The sequence below is a fragment of the Emydura macquarii genome, unplaced genomic scaffold (assembly GCF_026122565.2).
Source record: "Emydura macquarii macquarii isolate MOO-44397 ecotype Brisbane River unplaced genomic scaffold, CSIRO-AGI_Emac_v2 contig_2636, whole genome shotgun sequence".
NCBI classification, from domain to species: Eukaryota; Metazoa; Chordata; order Testudines; family Chelidae; genus Emydura; species Emydura macquarii.
Genome location: NW_027132773.1, coordinates 3,433,721 through 3,449,333, shown reverse-complemented (window position 1 = coordinate 3,449,333; position 15,613 = coordinate 3,433,721). Strand labels below are relative to the sequence as shown.

The window sequence follows — 15,613 nt, the reverse complement described above, 5'->3', positions numbered from 1 at the left end:
TTAGGGCATGTGAAGAACGGTTAGAAAACGAGTGAATTCAAATGAGATGTGTCTTTGCTGAAGAAGACATTTGGAATGCAGATGAAAGTGGAATTTATTTTTGAGACTAGCCTGATGACACTCACCTTTTAAATCAGACAATAAAAAAGGAGGGAAGAAGTCTAAAGAGAGGGTTACTGTTCTGTTCATCTGTTCCATGACCGGTAAGAAAAAGGACTTTTTCATCATCACAAATAGTCAAAAACCCCTAGTGTTTTAAAAATATGAAACATCTTCCAGTCTGCTATGCTGCCAGTGCATCTGCCTGGATGATGGGGTATCTATTCAGTGAGTGGCTGAAGGACTGGGATCGACAGTTGAGCCTGGAAAGGGGAGAGATTTTGCTATTAGTGGACAACAGCACAGTCCACTTGACGCAGCACTGAGGAATATCCAATTTGAATGCCTCCCAAAGATCACAAGTTCTGTCCTTCAGCCATGTGATCAGGGAATTATCAGAATTGCCAAGTCGTACTTTTGCAAATAAATGACTCACATGGTGTAGCACCATATTGATGATGATGACAATGCTGATGTGGAAATTGCTAGGAAGATCAGTTTTTTAGATGCCATTCTAATGCTTGCGAACACCTGGTCTCACGTTGATATTTCAACAATCCAGAATTAGTGGAAAAAAGGAGGTCTGGTTCTAGTATCCATGGAAGAAGCAATTATTGTTGAGCCACCAAGAGAATTCAATGCACACAAATTTGAAGAGTGGATAGAAATTAATAATGCTTTTGTTACACAACCTCTCTGCTCAGGACATTGTGACTGAGATCAGAGACCAATTTGAAGTGAAACCCAAAAACAATATAGAGGCAGACTCTGATGAGGTAATCCTCCCATCTTCAACCCAAATGAAGGATGTAATGAAAACTTTGACATCCAGCCTATTGTACAGGGGCTTCAGTGATTTTTAACCTCCTACATCACTTTGAAAAGGAGGTTAACAATGTGGATCATGCAGTGATCCAGGAACACTGGACAAGTTGGTAATAACAGTGACTGCGCCACTGCATTGTGCATTCACAGGTCCAGACATGCCATTCCAGTGACACTCCAAAATAAATATTAATGAGAGTCAATACTGTTAAACAGTCCATTTTGTTTTACGTTTATATTTATGCTATAAAAGTCAGTGTAATGCACTTTCATATGTTAGTTTGAGATTTTTAAAATTTTGTATCTTTAACAGAATTATATACTTAAGGTAATTTACACTTTATGTAAAGTTTTGTAACGTGCTTTACAGTATTAATTGCTTGAATAAAAGCACTATCTAAACGATTGGATGATAAGAGTAGCATGTTACTCAGTCAAAATGTTGGTATGGTTTTGTTCCCTCTTTAAAGTGTAAATAATTTAATTATGGTAAATGAGATGTTTCTCAATTGAATAAAAAAAGCTGGTTGTTTAAAACATAACGGTTAATTTAATCCATTCTTTGCAGTTCTGCTTGTAAGAATCAACCGCTTATAATAATCCAATCATCTGGGTGGATGTGATTCCTATAAAAGGAGTCCACTGTACCAATGTTATAGGTTGAAGCCAGGACAGAGTTAGAAATGAAGCAGATGGAACATATCGTGAATTTTTTTCCTTTTCTGCTAGTATTTAAAATGGAAAATCGATTTCTACCCCAGGTTTGTGTTTTCAAATGTTTCATATTTCAGTTAATCAAATAGAAGGTAAAATCACAGAAGAGAAGGTGGTCAAATACAAAACCTTGTCAATTTAAGGCCCTCCATGTCCAGTCTGCTTAGCACCAATCAAATGTGTTTAGCACACTTGAATTGATTTGACTGAAACATTGTAAAAGGATAGGTTCTGCAAAAGCAACTATCTTTGTATAACAGGAAAAAATATAAAAGAAAGGTCTAGCTAGTTCTTGTTTTTCCTCACAGAACTGCAAGCTTTCATTTTGAACAGTTTCCCTTTTTGGATTAATATATTATTAAATGAATAACGCAGTATGTGTTTTTGTTTTATTTTATAAAACCTTAGTGAGTTTATTTCGCTCTGTTCTTTGGGTTGAGACATTACAATAGCTTTGATTTGCCATCCTTCTAGCATTCTAGAGATTTCTGGACAGATCCTAGAACGGTTTCTAAATACTACATTCTGCAGGTTATCTCCCAAACAATATATATATAAAAAGACAAAAAGTCAGATCAATAATAATATAGCCCTTAGATATTCTTAATGTTACAATGCACAGGATAAGCTTTTAAAGCACAATTTGTGTTCCAAAAATTTAAAACTTTACCACTTGTAATTCTTGTCTGGTTTTATGTGGATATTGGTGATCTGGCATCTTCAGTAGGGAAATTCAAATTAACAGTTGTATGTATTTTTCATTACAGGAACAGTTTACAGCAATGAGAGACCTCTACATGAAAAATGGACAAGGCTTTGCATTAGTATATTCCATCACAGCACAATCCACATTTAACGACTTACAAGACCTAAGAGAACAGATTCTTCGAGTCAAAGACACTGATGATGTGAGCAGTCCCCTAAAGTGCTGTAGAAAAACTGATATTTCAAGTCCTCGTTATAAATGCCTTTTAAAGCTGTACTTGCTTTGAACAGATACATCATTGAATTCATTACAAGCTTTAATTTGAAAGGCAAATCGACCTCTATATGCATTGTATTGAAAATGCGACTTTTGCGACAAGCAGGCGGGGGGGAAAATTATATGCACTTTCATATGGTATCAACGGTGAATCTGTCAGTCTGTTAATCTTTTGCTTTAAAGTACTCTGATAGTGTATATAAGTACACCTAAAACAAAAGTACTGCAGAAGACCCTGTCTTTAAAGCTAAGTTCGGTCTTACAATTTCAGTCTTCATTGTTGTTCTGTGAATGTTTATACCACACAGTTAGCTATAACCAAACTTTTACTTCCAACAGTATTGTTATGAAAAGAGTCTAGCTGTGGACTCATCTTTGAATTTCTTGCTTTCAGAAAGTTGTACTGCAGTTATTAATCAAACTGGGCTATTTTAACAGTTTCCTTTTTTGTGAGTGTACTTGCAAGACTAAGCTTATTATTTTCACACAATCTTAATTCGTATCCCTCTGTTGCTAATGACTGTTCTTGAAAATCTTAAAATGAGACTGAGTCTTTCAGCATTAATTGGGTGTATATTACAGTTTAGGAAGTACATAGATAATTTATCACTTTTGAGTGATGGATAATTTTCAGAAGTTTGTGTTTTACGGTTTCTTAAATTTGTGTTGAACAAAAGAAGCAATTGCATAAAGGAAAAGGGAGCGATTTAATGTGATGAGCTGAGGAACAAAGGTGTCAAAGGAAATAGTGAATCTCTCCTCTACTTCCTCATGTTAATGTGTGAAATACATACTACAGTTCTTGGGTTTTTCTGCCTTTACTTCTACCTTCTCCCTGTTCCTGTTCAGTTGCTAAACTTTGCAGGCAGCTGGATAAGTGATAGGTTATATCTTCAGAAGGTAAATCTGCTCCTAATTTTCCTCTAGCAAAAGTAAATTCTCTGAGCTGCCTGAAAAATACTGCAGCTGCTGGAGGGTGGGGGAGTAGCTTACTTGTCTTCTAGCTGTCTTGCTTGACATGCTTAAGAGGCAACTGGACTGCTGTTCAGTTCTGTGTAAAGCTAACTTTTGGAGGATTAGAGTAGGAAATTTTGACACTTTCAGAAATTCCTTTGACGGAGAAGTAGAGGAATTGCAGATCAATATTTCTTAGACATTTTCTTCCTTTTGAGCACAATCGTGGCTTTTGAGCACACATGAGAAACCTGTGAACAGAACACTCTTTAAGTCCCATAAACATCTGTGGAAATTCATGCATAAAGGGCTATATATGGCTCTCAGTGCACAGTTTATATACACTCAGAACCCAATCTACTTCTCTCTTGGCTGCTTTGAGGGGAGGGGTCTTTCTGAACATTGATGAGGGCTGGGAAAGAACACCTCTCTTCCCCTGCCTTATGCAGCAGGTTCCCTTTGGTGCTCAGATACTATGGGGAGGCAAGTACTTCTGAGGTACTCATCTTTTTATTTCTCTGGTGTTCTTTCTTTCAATTCGGCTATTCCACACAGCAGGATATGTCCTTACTCCTACTTCTGAGTAAAGCATGCTGCTGTGATTACTGCTGCACTCAGTCTATATTGGCAGTAGTTGAAAGAGATGAAAAACTATGTATGCAGGTGAGAGGGAGCACTGATGGAAGCAATTAGGGAAAAGGAGGAAAATTAACTAAATTCAATATCAGAACCAAAATATTTGGCTGTACTTTTGGTCTTATCCTTTGTGCTTTAACACTATTCAACTGAACTTTTAAGGCATTTATTTTTAAAGCATTAAATAGTGCTCTTAAGAAACTGTTCAGCATTCATAGACTTCTTGGATAGATGAGGTACTGAATGTGTTAACTGACAAAACATGACTGGCCGTGGTCATGCTGTACCTGTAAACATTCCGGTAAATGTGAAACTTGGGGGTTGAATAATTCACTGTTAAAATTCTTGTGATAATGAAATACTACACACTGCTCTGACAGCCATTCAGGTAAGTAAGGTGAAGGAGTCTTGCACAGTGATGCAAACTAGACAACACACATACTTTCTGAAGAATCCTGGTCCAACAGGACCTGGAGCATTCATAGATTCCAGAGTCAGAAGGGACCACTGTGATAATCTAGCCTAACCTTCTGTATAACACAGGCCGTAGAACCTCTCCAAAATAATCCTGTTTAACCTATACAGCATACCTTCTAGAAAAAATCCAATCTTGATTTAAATGTTGTCAGTGATGGAAAATCCATCACAACCCTTGCATTCCAAAGGTTAATTATGCTCATTGGTTTAAAAAGAAAAAAAAAGCAGCAGCACTAGGCCTGTGTTCAGGGTATCATGGTCAAGAGAATTCTGGGTAGCCCTTTCCTTGAGAGCAGTTGCTTATTGAAACTCCATCTATATATGGAAACTTCTTAGTCACATAGTGACGTGACTCCTTTGAGAACAAAGATCTGCCTACTTACATAAGGTCAGCACCAGAAGGTGTGAATTCTCTTGATTTGGGCCTCAGAGCGCAGAGCAAAACTCTTAATACTAGGGCCATCAGTTTATACATGGTTGAATATGCAAGAGCAACCTTTCCACCATATCATGGCTGAAAACAAGGTTCTTGGGGCTTGGAAGAATTATGTTCTTGGTGTTTGCTTTTTATGAAGCATATAACCATTGTTCACATGCACACAAAAAAATAGTAACTACAGACAGTGTAGTAGAATGTGTCAAATAAGCCCCTACAACTGCTTCCGTCCATCTCTTCACGTGGCCTTCTGAAGTCAGTGTGTTCAAGTTCAGTAACGGAGGGGAACTTACAGGAATTGTGTGGTCTCAACTTGTAGTTTAACCAGTCAAGTAGTTCTTTTTCCACTAGCCTAATACAGCTGGCAATCTTCAGTTGGGAGAGGTCTTGGAGTAAATAGCTTGAGCTGACTTAGTAAAATGAACTCACTTGAAATATTTTGCACATGTGACCAGATCCTGTGATAACCAGCAGCTCAGTTTACAGTTCTGCAAGCCGTTCATATTCAAATCAAAATGACTTGATGTAACTCTTAAGTTGCAAAAAGATCTTCTTGTGCTCTTTTTTTCCCCTGTTGGTTGTTAGTGATTCAGCTTCTGTCTTCATTTATATAGATTAAAATATCTGTCCTGTTTAGGTGCCAATGATTCTGGTTGGCAACAAGTGTGACTTGGAAGACGAAAGAGTTGTGGGAAAGGAGCAAGGACAGAATCTAGCAAGGCAATGGAATAACTGTGCATTCTTAGAGTCTTCTGCAAAATCAAAAATAAATGTTAATGAGGTAAGGCTTAATACCTAATGAAAAAATGAATTGCTATTCTACTAACAATTTGTTGCTTCTTGCTGTCTAAGAACATGAAGTTCAGAATTTTGTCAACAGTTCCCTTAGATTTCAGTGGGCAGAATTTTACCCTAATGCTGCAAGAAATGTTATATTATGTCAGATGCTTGTAATCAAGACTTATCTACCTAGTCACTGTTTACTGCTAACTTCCTAGTTATAAACTTAAGGCTATGGGATTGCAACTGCTTTTATTTCTGCTTGCTGTGGATTTTTCACCTATCATGCCAGCACTTAATTATTGTATTCAATTATTCATTGAAAACATATTGGACAGAACATGTATTCTTGCTTTGTTTCTAGTTTTTGACTTTTATGATAGAGGTGGAGCAGCAGGGTTGCTTCTTGGGGACCAGTATCTAGTAGGGAGGGATCCCAGCCATTTTCCACAGGAAATGTCTTGCACAAATGTCGTTACCAATTGTGTTAATATAAATGACCTTTTGTGATATTGTTGGCCTTAGACAGATCTAGTTTCAAAGCATGTCATAGCAAGTATGTATTTTTCTATTTAGAATTTCTGAAGACTACCTGCTAGCCAATAGATCAATCCATTTTGTTAATGGTAAAAGTAACACATTTTAATGAATTAGAACCTCATGCAGTAGAAAACACTTGCAGAAATAGGTAGGAATAGAATATTCCAATGTGGAAAATACCCAGGAAATAACTATAGTGTAGCCATAACCTATGAGCTTATTTCAGGACATTCAGAGATTGAGGAGATACTACTGGGAGAGGTGGAGGGGAGAGACCTTTATTTATAACCTGAAGCATATGCTATTTATTCCAGTATTTAGACCTGATTGACTTGCATCTAAATTAGTATTCTTAGGAAATTAGTCCTTGTACAATTCCAATTAGATAAGTATTCCTACACTTCCTGTCCTAACTTATGTAGTTTTGCTATGAACTTTTCAATTATTGCCACATTTTAACCCCTGAGGAAGCTGCTGAATGAAACTTCTATTTTGATTAAAAATCAGGATGGTACTCTAATATTAAATGAGTCATTAAATGTATGAAAAATCAGGCTAATTTAAACACTAAGAGAGAATTCATAGATCTTATCAAATGTGTAACTTACACCTGAGAGAGTGGTTACAAAGCATGCAACATTCTAAAATATACAATAGGAATAGACTAGAATCCTCTTACAGAAATAATCTCTTTAGGGGAAGTAATTCTACAAAAAGTACATAAATTGCTTATAGCTCAATTTTGTCCACTGCATTTGATCTGAACACTTACAAATAAAAATAATGTATATAGTTAATTAACCGTGTTGGAGTATGAAATATAGTTCAAATATATGTGAATACAGGAAGCTTTGCCTGCAAGAAAAGCTGCTCTTGATGCTACCTGAAGTATGTTACCTCACTTCCAGTGAAACTGAAAAAGCCTTGACAGCTTTAACTAGAAGGGGAAGGGGAGATGAGGCAGAAAACAAATAGGTATCTACTAACACAGTTTGAATAGGTCTCAAAATGTGAAAGTTAAATGTGTGCTTTTTTTAAGTAAACAAATGCGTGAAAGACTTAGAGGCTAAAAGCCAGAGTAGCAGCTTAAATTGCCTAAGCTAAGAACTTCTTGTGTTTGCAGATCTTTTATGACCTTGTGCGGCAAATTAACAGAAAAACTCCAGTGCCTGGAAAAGCACGCAAAAAGTCATCGTGTCAGCTACTTTAATTCATAGATGTACTGTAGCTCTGAGCCAGGTAAGCTAGCTTACTTACTTTTAGTTTCTCAGCTTTTTTTGTTGTTGACTTACCATGAACTGTTTTCAAAGGTTCAATTTAGCTATTACTTTAATAGTGAATACAAAATAGGATCAGAGTTTTTACTTGTTTTAACTTAAAAATATTTGAAATAGTGTTTTGGGCTTGGCCATTCCAGAGTCAACTGAAAAGGCATGCATAAGATATGCTTCTCTCACTAATGGACCAAAATCTTTTGACAGACTAAAGGAACAACTTGTATTATGTTCAGAAGAAAATGCAAATATCACATTCCTTTTTGAGGTATCTTAAAGCATTAAATGTAGCTAGCAAAAATAGGCAGGCTTATATGAAGGCTGATTAAACAAAATTTATCTTACTGATAAAATTGCAGTTCTGGAAGACAGCAGTATACTACTGTATAGCTAAAATGTCATATTTTGCTTTGTGATCAGTTATAAATATGTACATAGGATCATAGAATCTATATTTAGATATAGTTTTTTAAAACTTGCTCTGGACTGTAAGAGCATTGTGTAGGTTTCCCTAACACTTCAAACATACGTTGTCCTAATAGAGGAGTTAGTCTTTAAAAAAAGAAATACATTGCAACACGTATATTTGGAAGAGAGCCATTGGACAATCATGTTTCATATGCATCACTTCCTGAACCTCTTTTACTGGGAGCTATTGGTTTACTAGATAAACTTTTTTAATGTGACAATTAATTAGTGCCTTATATAGCTAAGAACCAGTTCAAGCATGCACTTTTTTCGGCCACGTTTTTGAGAAGTTGGTGTTGAGTCACAAAGATTTTGAGGTCAAGTTGGTGTTGAGCCACAATTCTCATGGTTGTCCTGCCAGTGGATAGCTGTCATCTGTTCATATTGATTCTTTCAGGTCTGTTGTCAGCCTTCAGTAGGCTAATTAAATGGATAGGATGCATTTCAGTGGTTCTGTTCTTCTAAGTGCTCTCATACAGGATTGTGTCATCCCTCCCACTCAGTGTATTTGAGGCTTATGTGGGTGGAGGGAGTTTTACTGTCTGAGCTATGGTATCATTAGTACAGTGATAACATGCAGACCTGTCTTAAAATTCAGACCTGATTTTCTGACAGGCTCACCAATGGTCTGACCAGAAGGTATTTAGATTCTTGTCCCAAAATTACAGGATGTTGAGTTCAATACTTTGGGTATGTGGCAAGGACATTCACACTGAGGACAAAGCCAGGCTTTAGAGATCTTCATTAAAATAAATGACAGTTATTAAAGCTACAAACCCTAGAGCTATGAACGTGTAATACAGTTCTGTAGCCCCTTGTGATAACATTCCTTTACAAAAGCTACTTAATCTAACATACTCACACCCTTCTGAGGAGACCCGGCAGTAGGTGACAAAGGACCAACCTTGTTTCTGGCATGCCAGAATGGGTTTGAGGGTCCAAACTGGTAAAGATCAGGGTCAAGTGTTGACTAATTATGCTATATTGCTAAACGCAGGGAAAGCAAGAAAAGGACCACTTCCACATGGAGGGTTGCCCTCTTATAGGGTCTTGGTACTATTCTGAATATTCATGTCAGTGCCCAACCTTCCATGCCCAAATCTTATTTCCTCACCCTAATAAATCTTAAGGTATACATTCTCTATTGGCTAACATACTCTTACATATTAATATCAATGATCTCATCCTTGAAACCATTATCTTTGGCCTGAACTCTTGTGGTAACCAGTAATCCAGAATCCGGGTAAACACATTCAGCTCTCGATTCAGTTTCCCAAAGTTAAAAAGGGGTAATGGGTAAGCCATTTATCTATGCCAGAGGTTACAAAGATTTATGCTAACTTGCTCAACTAATCATACAGGACACAGGGCCTGTAGGTTCCTTGCATTACAGCTAAATATAATGAAGTAATGTGTACTGGAATTATTGAGTACAAAAAAAAATATAATAAATCAAACTAATAAAGAATAAACAGATTATATAATATAGCAAGCTTGAAGGCTATCCTCATGAGCTACACAGTGCATTCTTTTCTTTTCCAGTATCTGGCCAAAAACTGTCTAGGCTATGTGAAGTGTCCTGAATGCAAATAAAATTTGGTTGGTTGCCAGAAGCATCTGGAGAGAATGACAAGAATGATGATTACACCCTTTGTTTAATGGGGTTTCACTTTAGTGGTTGGTCTTGATCCCCAATTATTCCTGGGTTTTGGTAGCCAAAAATTTCTCATCTGTGTGTAGTTTCTCTGACACGATAGTAATCCTATGCCTTTGACTTCAAGGTTGGGCTACTATGAGTTTCACATGGGGCTACCCTTGAAGACCACTCAAGCTACAGCTGGTACAAAATGTAGCAGCTCATTTCCATATCAGTTAGTTAGCTGCCCACAGCACATTGCACCAATGCCACAAAGGCTGTGCTGGTACTTTGTTTGTTGCTGGGTGCAATTCAAGGCTTTAATAGAGTATCTGCAAAGCCATACATAAGCAACTTTCAAATTGGTACATAAGCTGAAATAAGAAGGTAAATACACTGTAAACCAGTTTATCTGAATAATCAATTATAATTACACTCGTATTTTCAAGTAGTATTCCTAAATAATATATATTGCTTTAAAGTCTAAGCAGTGCTGCCCTCCTCAGTTTGGGTCCTGGCTACAGAACTATTCTCTTCCTCCTCCCAAGGGGACTTGAATGAGCTAGTATATGTGCTCTCACTTAGTCTGACTCTAGATTTTCAAATCTGGAGATGATTTTCAGTGTACTCTGTCTCCTTGGTCTTGCTAAACCAGAATCTGATTTTTAGGGCACAGTATAAAAATCTGTTTGCTCAGACTTTTGCCTAGTGAGGTGTGGTGATGTACAGTAGCTGTTTGTTAGTTGACAAACTAAATCTGAAGAGGCAGCCTAATATTATGTATTCTAAGGTTTAAAGACAATGTTGAGAGCACTTATTTTTTTTAAAAGTTGGCTCATATGCACAGCGGAAGTTATATAATCATAACCTAAGATAACAAAATTCCATTCTCTTTTAATCAAGTTGGTGTTGAAGTGTGTGATGTTCTACAAAAATTCTGAGTAGGTTTAACCCATTTCTTTATTGTGCTTCTGTAACTGAAATGGCAGAACAGTGTGGCCTCTTTACATGGGGAGATGCAAATTTGCAAAATTGGTGATAAGTGTTCCTGTCCCTACGTGAAGTTCTGAATTCGTTTCATTCTGGAGAGATTCTTGTTGACTAGTCAAAAAATACTGAAACATTGTCAAATCTTATAACAATAGATGTGTATGCCAGAACTAAGTAAAGTAACAGTTGGGGGGGGGGGGGGGGGGGAGTAAAGTAATGGGTCTGTATCAAAACCCCAGACGCCCCTGAACTATTGTAGAAGTGGCATACTCTGTGTACTAATAATAATCCATAGACTAACTAAATGGTTTGGGCTCATCATCAGTGTAAAATACAAGCTGACAGAGAGAAACTGAAAATTAATCTGCCTTCTCTCACTCAAGTTTAGAGTTTATCCAGGAATCAGGCAAACTTGGGAGATTTTCTATCATGTCTGAGTTACTGAAGTTTTAAATATGGTGGTGCTGGTGCTACAAGTTAGGGTTTTGGTACTTCTGATGCTGCATAGTTGTACCACTTCAATCACTCTACATTGGAATTCCACTGTTTACATTGTTGTTATAGCAAATGATTGATAGTTTTTAAGGTAATTTAAATGTATGCTGCCTATATTTCCCTAATCTCATTAAATTATCACTGACAAATGGTGTACCTTTCGGGGTATCAGCATCCACCTGATTTTTTTTTGCTCCCTGTCTAATTAATGTCTTTACAAATCCAAATGTTGGAGAGATTGGTAGTTCTTCACATGACAGCACTAGTGACTCAACACAGTAAGCAGAGAAATGTTAAAGGAAAATTTACACTCTTGCTTTTCATTGGTTCTTGATATTTAACAAGCAAGGTTATAAAGGTAGAAACTACACTAAATAAAACTTAATTTAAGTTTTTATTTTTAATAAATCTGGGGGTATCTCTTTGGGTAGCTTTTTGTTCCTGTTGCTCATATAATGTGAAGATCCACATTTCTGGAATTTTTATCATAACTTCTCCACCTAATTAGTTTTCTGAAACTCTTAAAAAGGCAGCCTCTGGGGCTGTTTTCATTGAAAGGTAAAAGTGAAAATGTTCACAGTTACAGTGAATACCCACATAACTTGGGAGTATTGAGTCAAAAAGTCAAGTAGTACACTTGTACATAAGTAGTAAAAATGCACTTATCGAAATGTAGTGCTGTTTTTATAATACTTCAGTTTTGGTCACAAATTGGCTCATTGGCCCATAAAGCTAGTCCCATTTCCTCATAATATCTTTATCAACCGATCTGACTTTCTTTTCTAAGGTCCCTTTTGTAACTAAATGGTCAAAAGCAAAATTTTACAAAAATATATTTGAAGAATTCTTTAAAATCCATTTTGTTTGGCTTTTAAACTAATTCAATTAATAAAAGATTAGGTTAAGTATGCTGTTAAAAAAGTTCCTAAAATTTTTAACTTAATTCTGAGAGTTCTATTAACTATTTTTATAATTTTCTCCCATTCTGTCTGATTTAAAATCTGTCAAATACATCATTTTACTGACTTAAATTAAAAAAAAAGTTGCTGATATAAATGTCTGTTGCAACTTTTTACTTTCCAGTGTGAAAACTCAGGGTCTTGTGTTTCCGAAGCATGTGTCTGAGTTGTTTCAGGCAAAATGCACAGGCAAGATGCAGAACACTTGCACAGGCAAGATGCAGAACACTTGCACAGTTTTCTAGGACTAATCTCTTGTTTCAATATTACAGGTCTGAAGAACTGTTGCCCAATTCAACAGTGCCAGCATTCCAACTTTATTAAACCTACCAACATTTTAAATGGACTTTCCTGTGGTGGTACCCTTTAAGAAGTGGATGAAAGCTACTACATCAGTTTGCACATTCTAATCACTTTCCAGTGTCACAAGAGATTTTTACTTATAAATATTCTAAGTGTATGCAACTGGTAAAACCAGAGCCTACATCCAGTATTACTGATAAGAGACGTTCATCCACCAATGTTGTACATGTATGAAAACTGTGTACTGTATACTTCAATAATCCCCATACTTTCTATTGGAGAGTACAATAATGTAAATCCTGAAAGCACCACTATTTTAGCATAATAAAAGAAAGTCCAAAGAGCTCCTATATAGACTACTCCAGATAACTTTGCTTCATCGGTATTTGTAGCTTATTGTAACTTTTTTTTAAAGAAATACAGGATCATCATCATCATATTATACAAAACCGCTTTGATTAACACAACAGCTATATAGTTTTTTAATTTTAGGAAAAACCTGTGGAGACAGTGATCTAGTCTTTAAAATAAGAGTCCTTTCAGTATGTCTGACTAAAGACATTGCCTTTAATATCTGTTGGGAAGGAAATGTCCAGACTTTTCAACCTTTTATTGTATGTTTCCTTTTCCTTGTTTACATAGGGAACAATGTTTATAGTTGTGTGTACAGTGGGGGTCTACAACAAGAAGTGTATATTTTAAAATGATTTTTTAATGATTTAACAATTTTGTAAATCATTTTCAGGCTTCTGCAGCTGTAGATTCTCACTGTTAATTCCCTTGCTTGCTCATGCATAAGTGTATTTGCAATACCAAATATACAGGTTTTAGTACTTTTGCCTGTTAGTGATTGTTTTACATGTGTAACGTTTTGGTTGAGATGTTAAATGGTGGAAGAGTACTGTGGATGTGAATGTGGGAAGTAATTTTAATCATGTGTAATTGGTCACAGGGCCTAAGTTGCAGTAATTAACTTTTGCTGATTTATTTAACAATGCCTTGTTGCTTTGTATGAATTAACGTTTGGGTGTAAAGATTGTGTGTATATCCAACAGGGAGCCACAGTATTTAAATTGACCAACCTAATGTTACAACTGCTTTGAAGTGGCCAAATGTAAACTAAAAGCCTTAATTAAAAGTGGTGCAATTTTGTATGACTTAGCATCAGTAGTTCAATAAATTTGGATTGCCATGCAAGGGCTTGCATTACAATTATCTACTACTTGAATGTTTTGTGTAGTGTTTTAACAGTGCCAGTAAATATGGGTTTAACAATTTTAAACAATGTGCATTTTGCACTGTGTGGCTTCATAAATCTTAGGACCAAAAGGGAGGGGGGACCCTTCTGATCATACATTCTGGCCTTCTGCGTAACACAAGCCATAGGAATTCATCCAGCTTAATGAGGGTGAGTGAGTAAGTGCCCATTGATGACCATGACTACAAATGTTGTCTATCTAGTGTTACATAGACAGATGGGTTTTTCTCAGAGCACTAGTAGTATCACATTCAAATTTTTCTTTTCCTGTGGAAAACACTTACTAAAGGAAGCAATCCATATGACACGAGTTTTCAGTGGCTGTTTTGGGGTACTTGAAAGTGTTGTTTGTAACTGACTTTTTATAGGATGATCTTATCACTAAAATCAGCATGTTATGGCTATTAAAAAGTCTCTCTGGATGAAGTGAACTAACATACTGCTTCTTTCTAGATTAAAACATGCTTTCTCCAAGATCAAACAAGTATCTGCAATGCTAGGTACAGAAGTCTCACCTCCCTCTCTCTCTCTCTCTCTCTCTCTCTCTCTCTCTCTCTAAAAACATTAAGGTTGTCAAGCACTCATTTAGGATATGATAGAATTAAGGTTGCCTTTACCACTGCAACGTCAAGCACTCATTTAGGATATGATAGAATTAAGGTTGCCTTTACCACTGTAATTCAGCCCCTTTTGTGCATATGCATTATGATGGTCTTGAGACTACATGAGACTTGTATAGACTCAGCTGCCAAAATCAGTGGGGGGTGGAGTGTATACTTCAGCTGCCTCACCATGCTCTCGGGTGGGATGGCCACTCTGGGGAATGGGGGGCTCACCCTGCTGCCTAAAAAGGGGGAGCTCTGTGATATCAGGTTTTGCTCTCCAGCATGGACTCTGATGTTGTAGTGAAAGTCATCTCACTGGGGCCGGGGGCTGAGTTGGTGGACGTGATCCGCTCTGACCAGACCTACACCATTCTGGCCTGGACCATCTTTGATAACCTCTGTCTGGCCCAGGACATTCTCCATCAAGAGTGTAGAGAAGATCTGTCGTTCACCCACCTGTCCTTGGACCAGGAGAAGATATTTGACAGCGCACTTGGGGGGCTTTTGGCTTCCAGCCCTGCTTCATGGGGTTTCCCCAAGTGCTGTAGGCCTTTGTGGATCAAGCTCAACTGGGCCTTGACTGAACATGTCATCTTTGGTTGAGGGGTACATCACGGTGCCCACTGTCTGCTAGCAAACCCTCCTTTTTCTTTTCCACAAGAGGATGTTGAGGTTGGTGCTTGGGGAGCCAGACTTTTGGGTGGTCCTGTCAGCATATGTTGATGACATGCTCCTCCTGGGCCAAGACCCAGGTGACCTCTCATGGGTTGGGTCTTGCCAACTCATCTATTTGGTGGCTTCCTCCATCTAGGTCAACTGGGTCAAGAGCTCTGGCTCGAGGGACAGGTGACAGGCAGGCTCCCTCCCACCCATGCTCCAGGCCATTTGGTGGAATGCAGGTCCATTGCTCTACCTGGGCATGTATCTTTCTGCCAGTGGTCCCTCCCTGCTGGAGAATTGGAGCAATCTAGAGGCCAGGGTATCTGACCAGCTGTGGAGGCGGAAGACATGGCTGCTCCAGTAACTTACTTTCAGGGAAGGGTGCTGATACTCAGTCAATTGGTCCTATCCGTGCTCTGGCACCAGTTAAACACTCTGAAGCCACCCCCAGGACCCCTGGTCAGCCTCCAGAAGAAGATCCTGGAGTTCTGCTGGTGAGGGCTGCAGTGGGTCTCTGTGTGT

The 15,613-nt window shown here is 37.6% G+C and overlaps 1 protein-coding gene across 2 annotated transcripts in view; it reads left to right on the top strand.

Moving 5' to 3' along the window:
- RAP1B (RAP1B, member of RAS oncogene family) overlaps positions 1–13,780 on the top strand; it is a 79,812-nt gene extending 66,032 nt beyond the window's left edge. Inside the window, exons 1-5 of one of the 2 annotated variants that reach the window (XM_067564066.1) lie at positions 1,540–1,685; positions 2,406–2,546; positions 5,761–5,904; positions 7,567–7,682; positions 12,538–13,780. In XM_067564066.1, the coding sequence (XP_067420167.1) occupies positions 1,608–1,685; positions 2,406–2,546; positions 5,761–5,904; positions 7,567–7,653 (450 nt within the window). In that variant the 5' untranslated portion in view covers positions 1,540–1,607 and the 3' untranslated portion in view covers positions 7,654–7,682; positions 12,538–13,780. Of the gene's footprint in view, positions 1–1,539; positions 1,686–2,405; positions 2,547–5,760; positions 5,905–7,566; positions 7,683–12,537 lie in introns of those variants that run through there. The other variant, XM_067564065.1, reaches the window with a different exon arrangement.
- Positions 13,781–15,613: the final 1,833 nt, after the last annotated feature.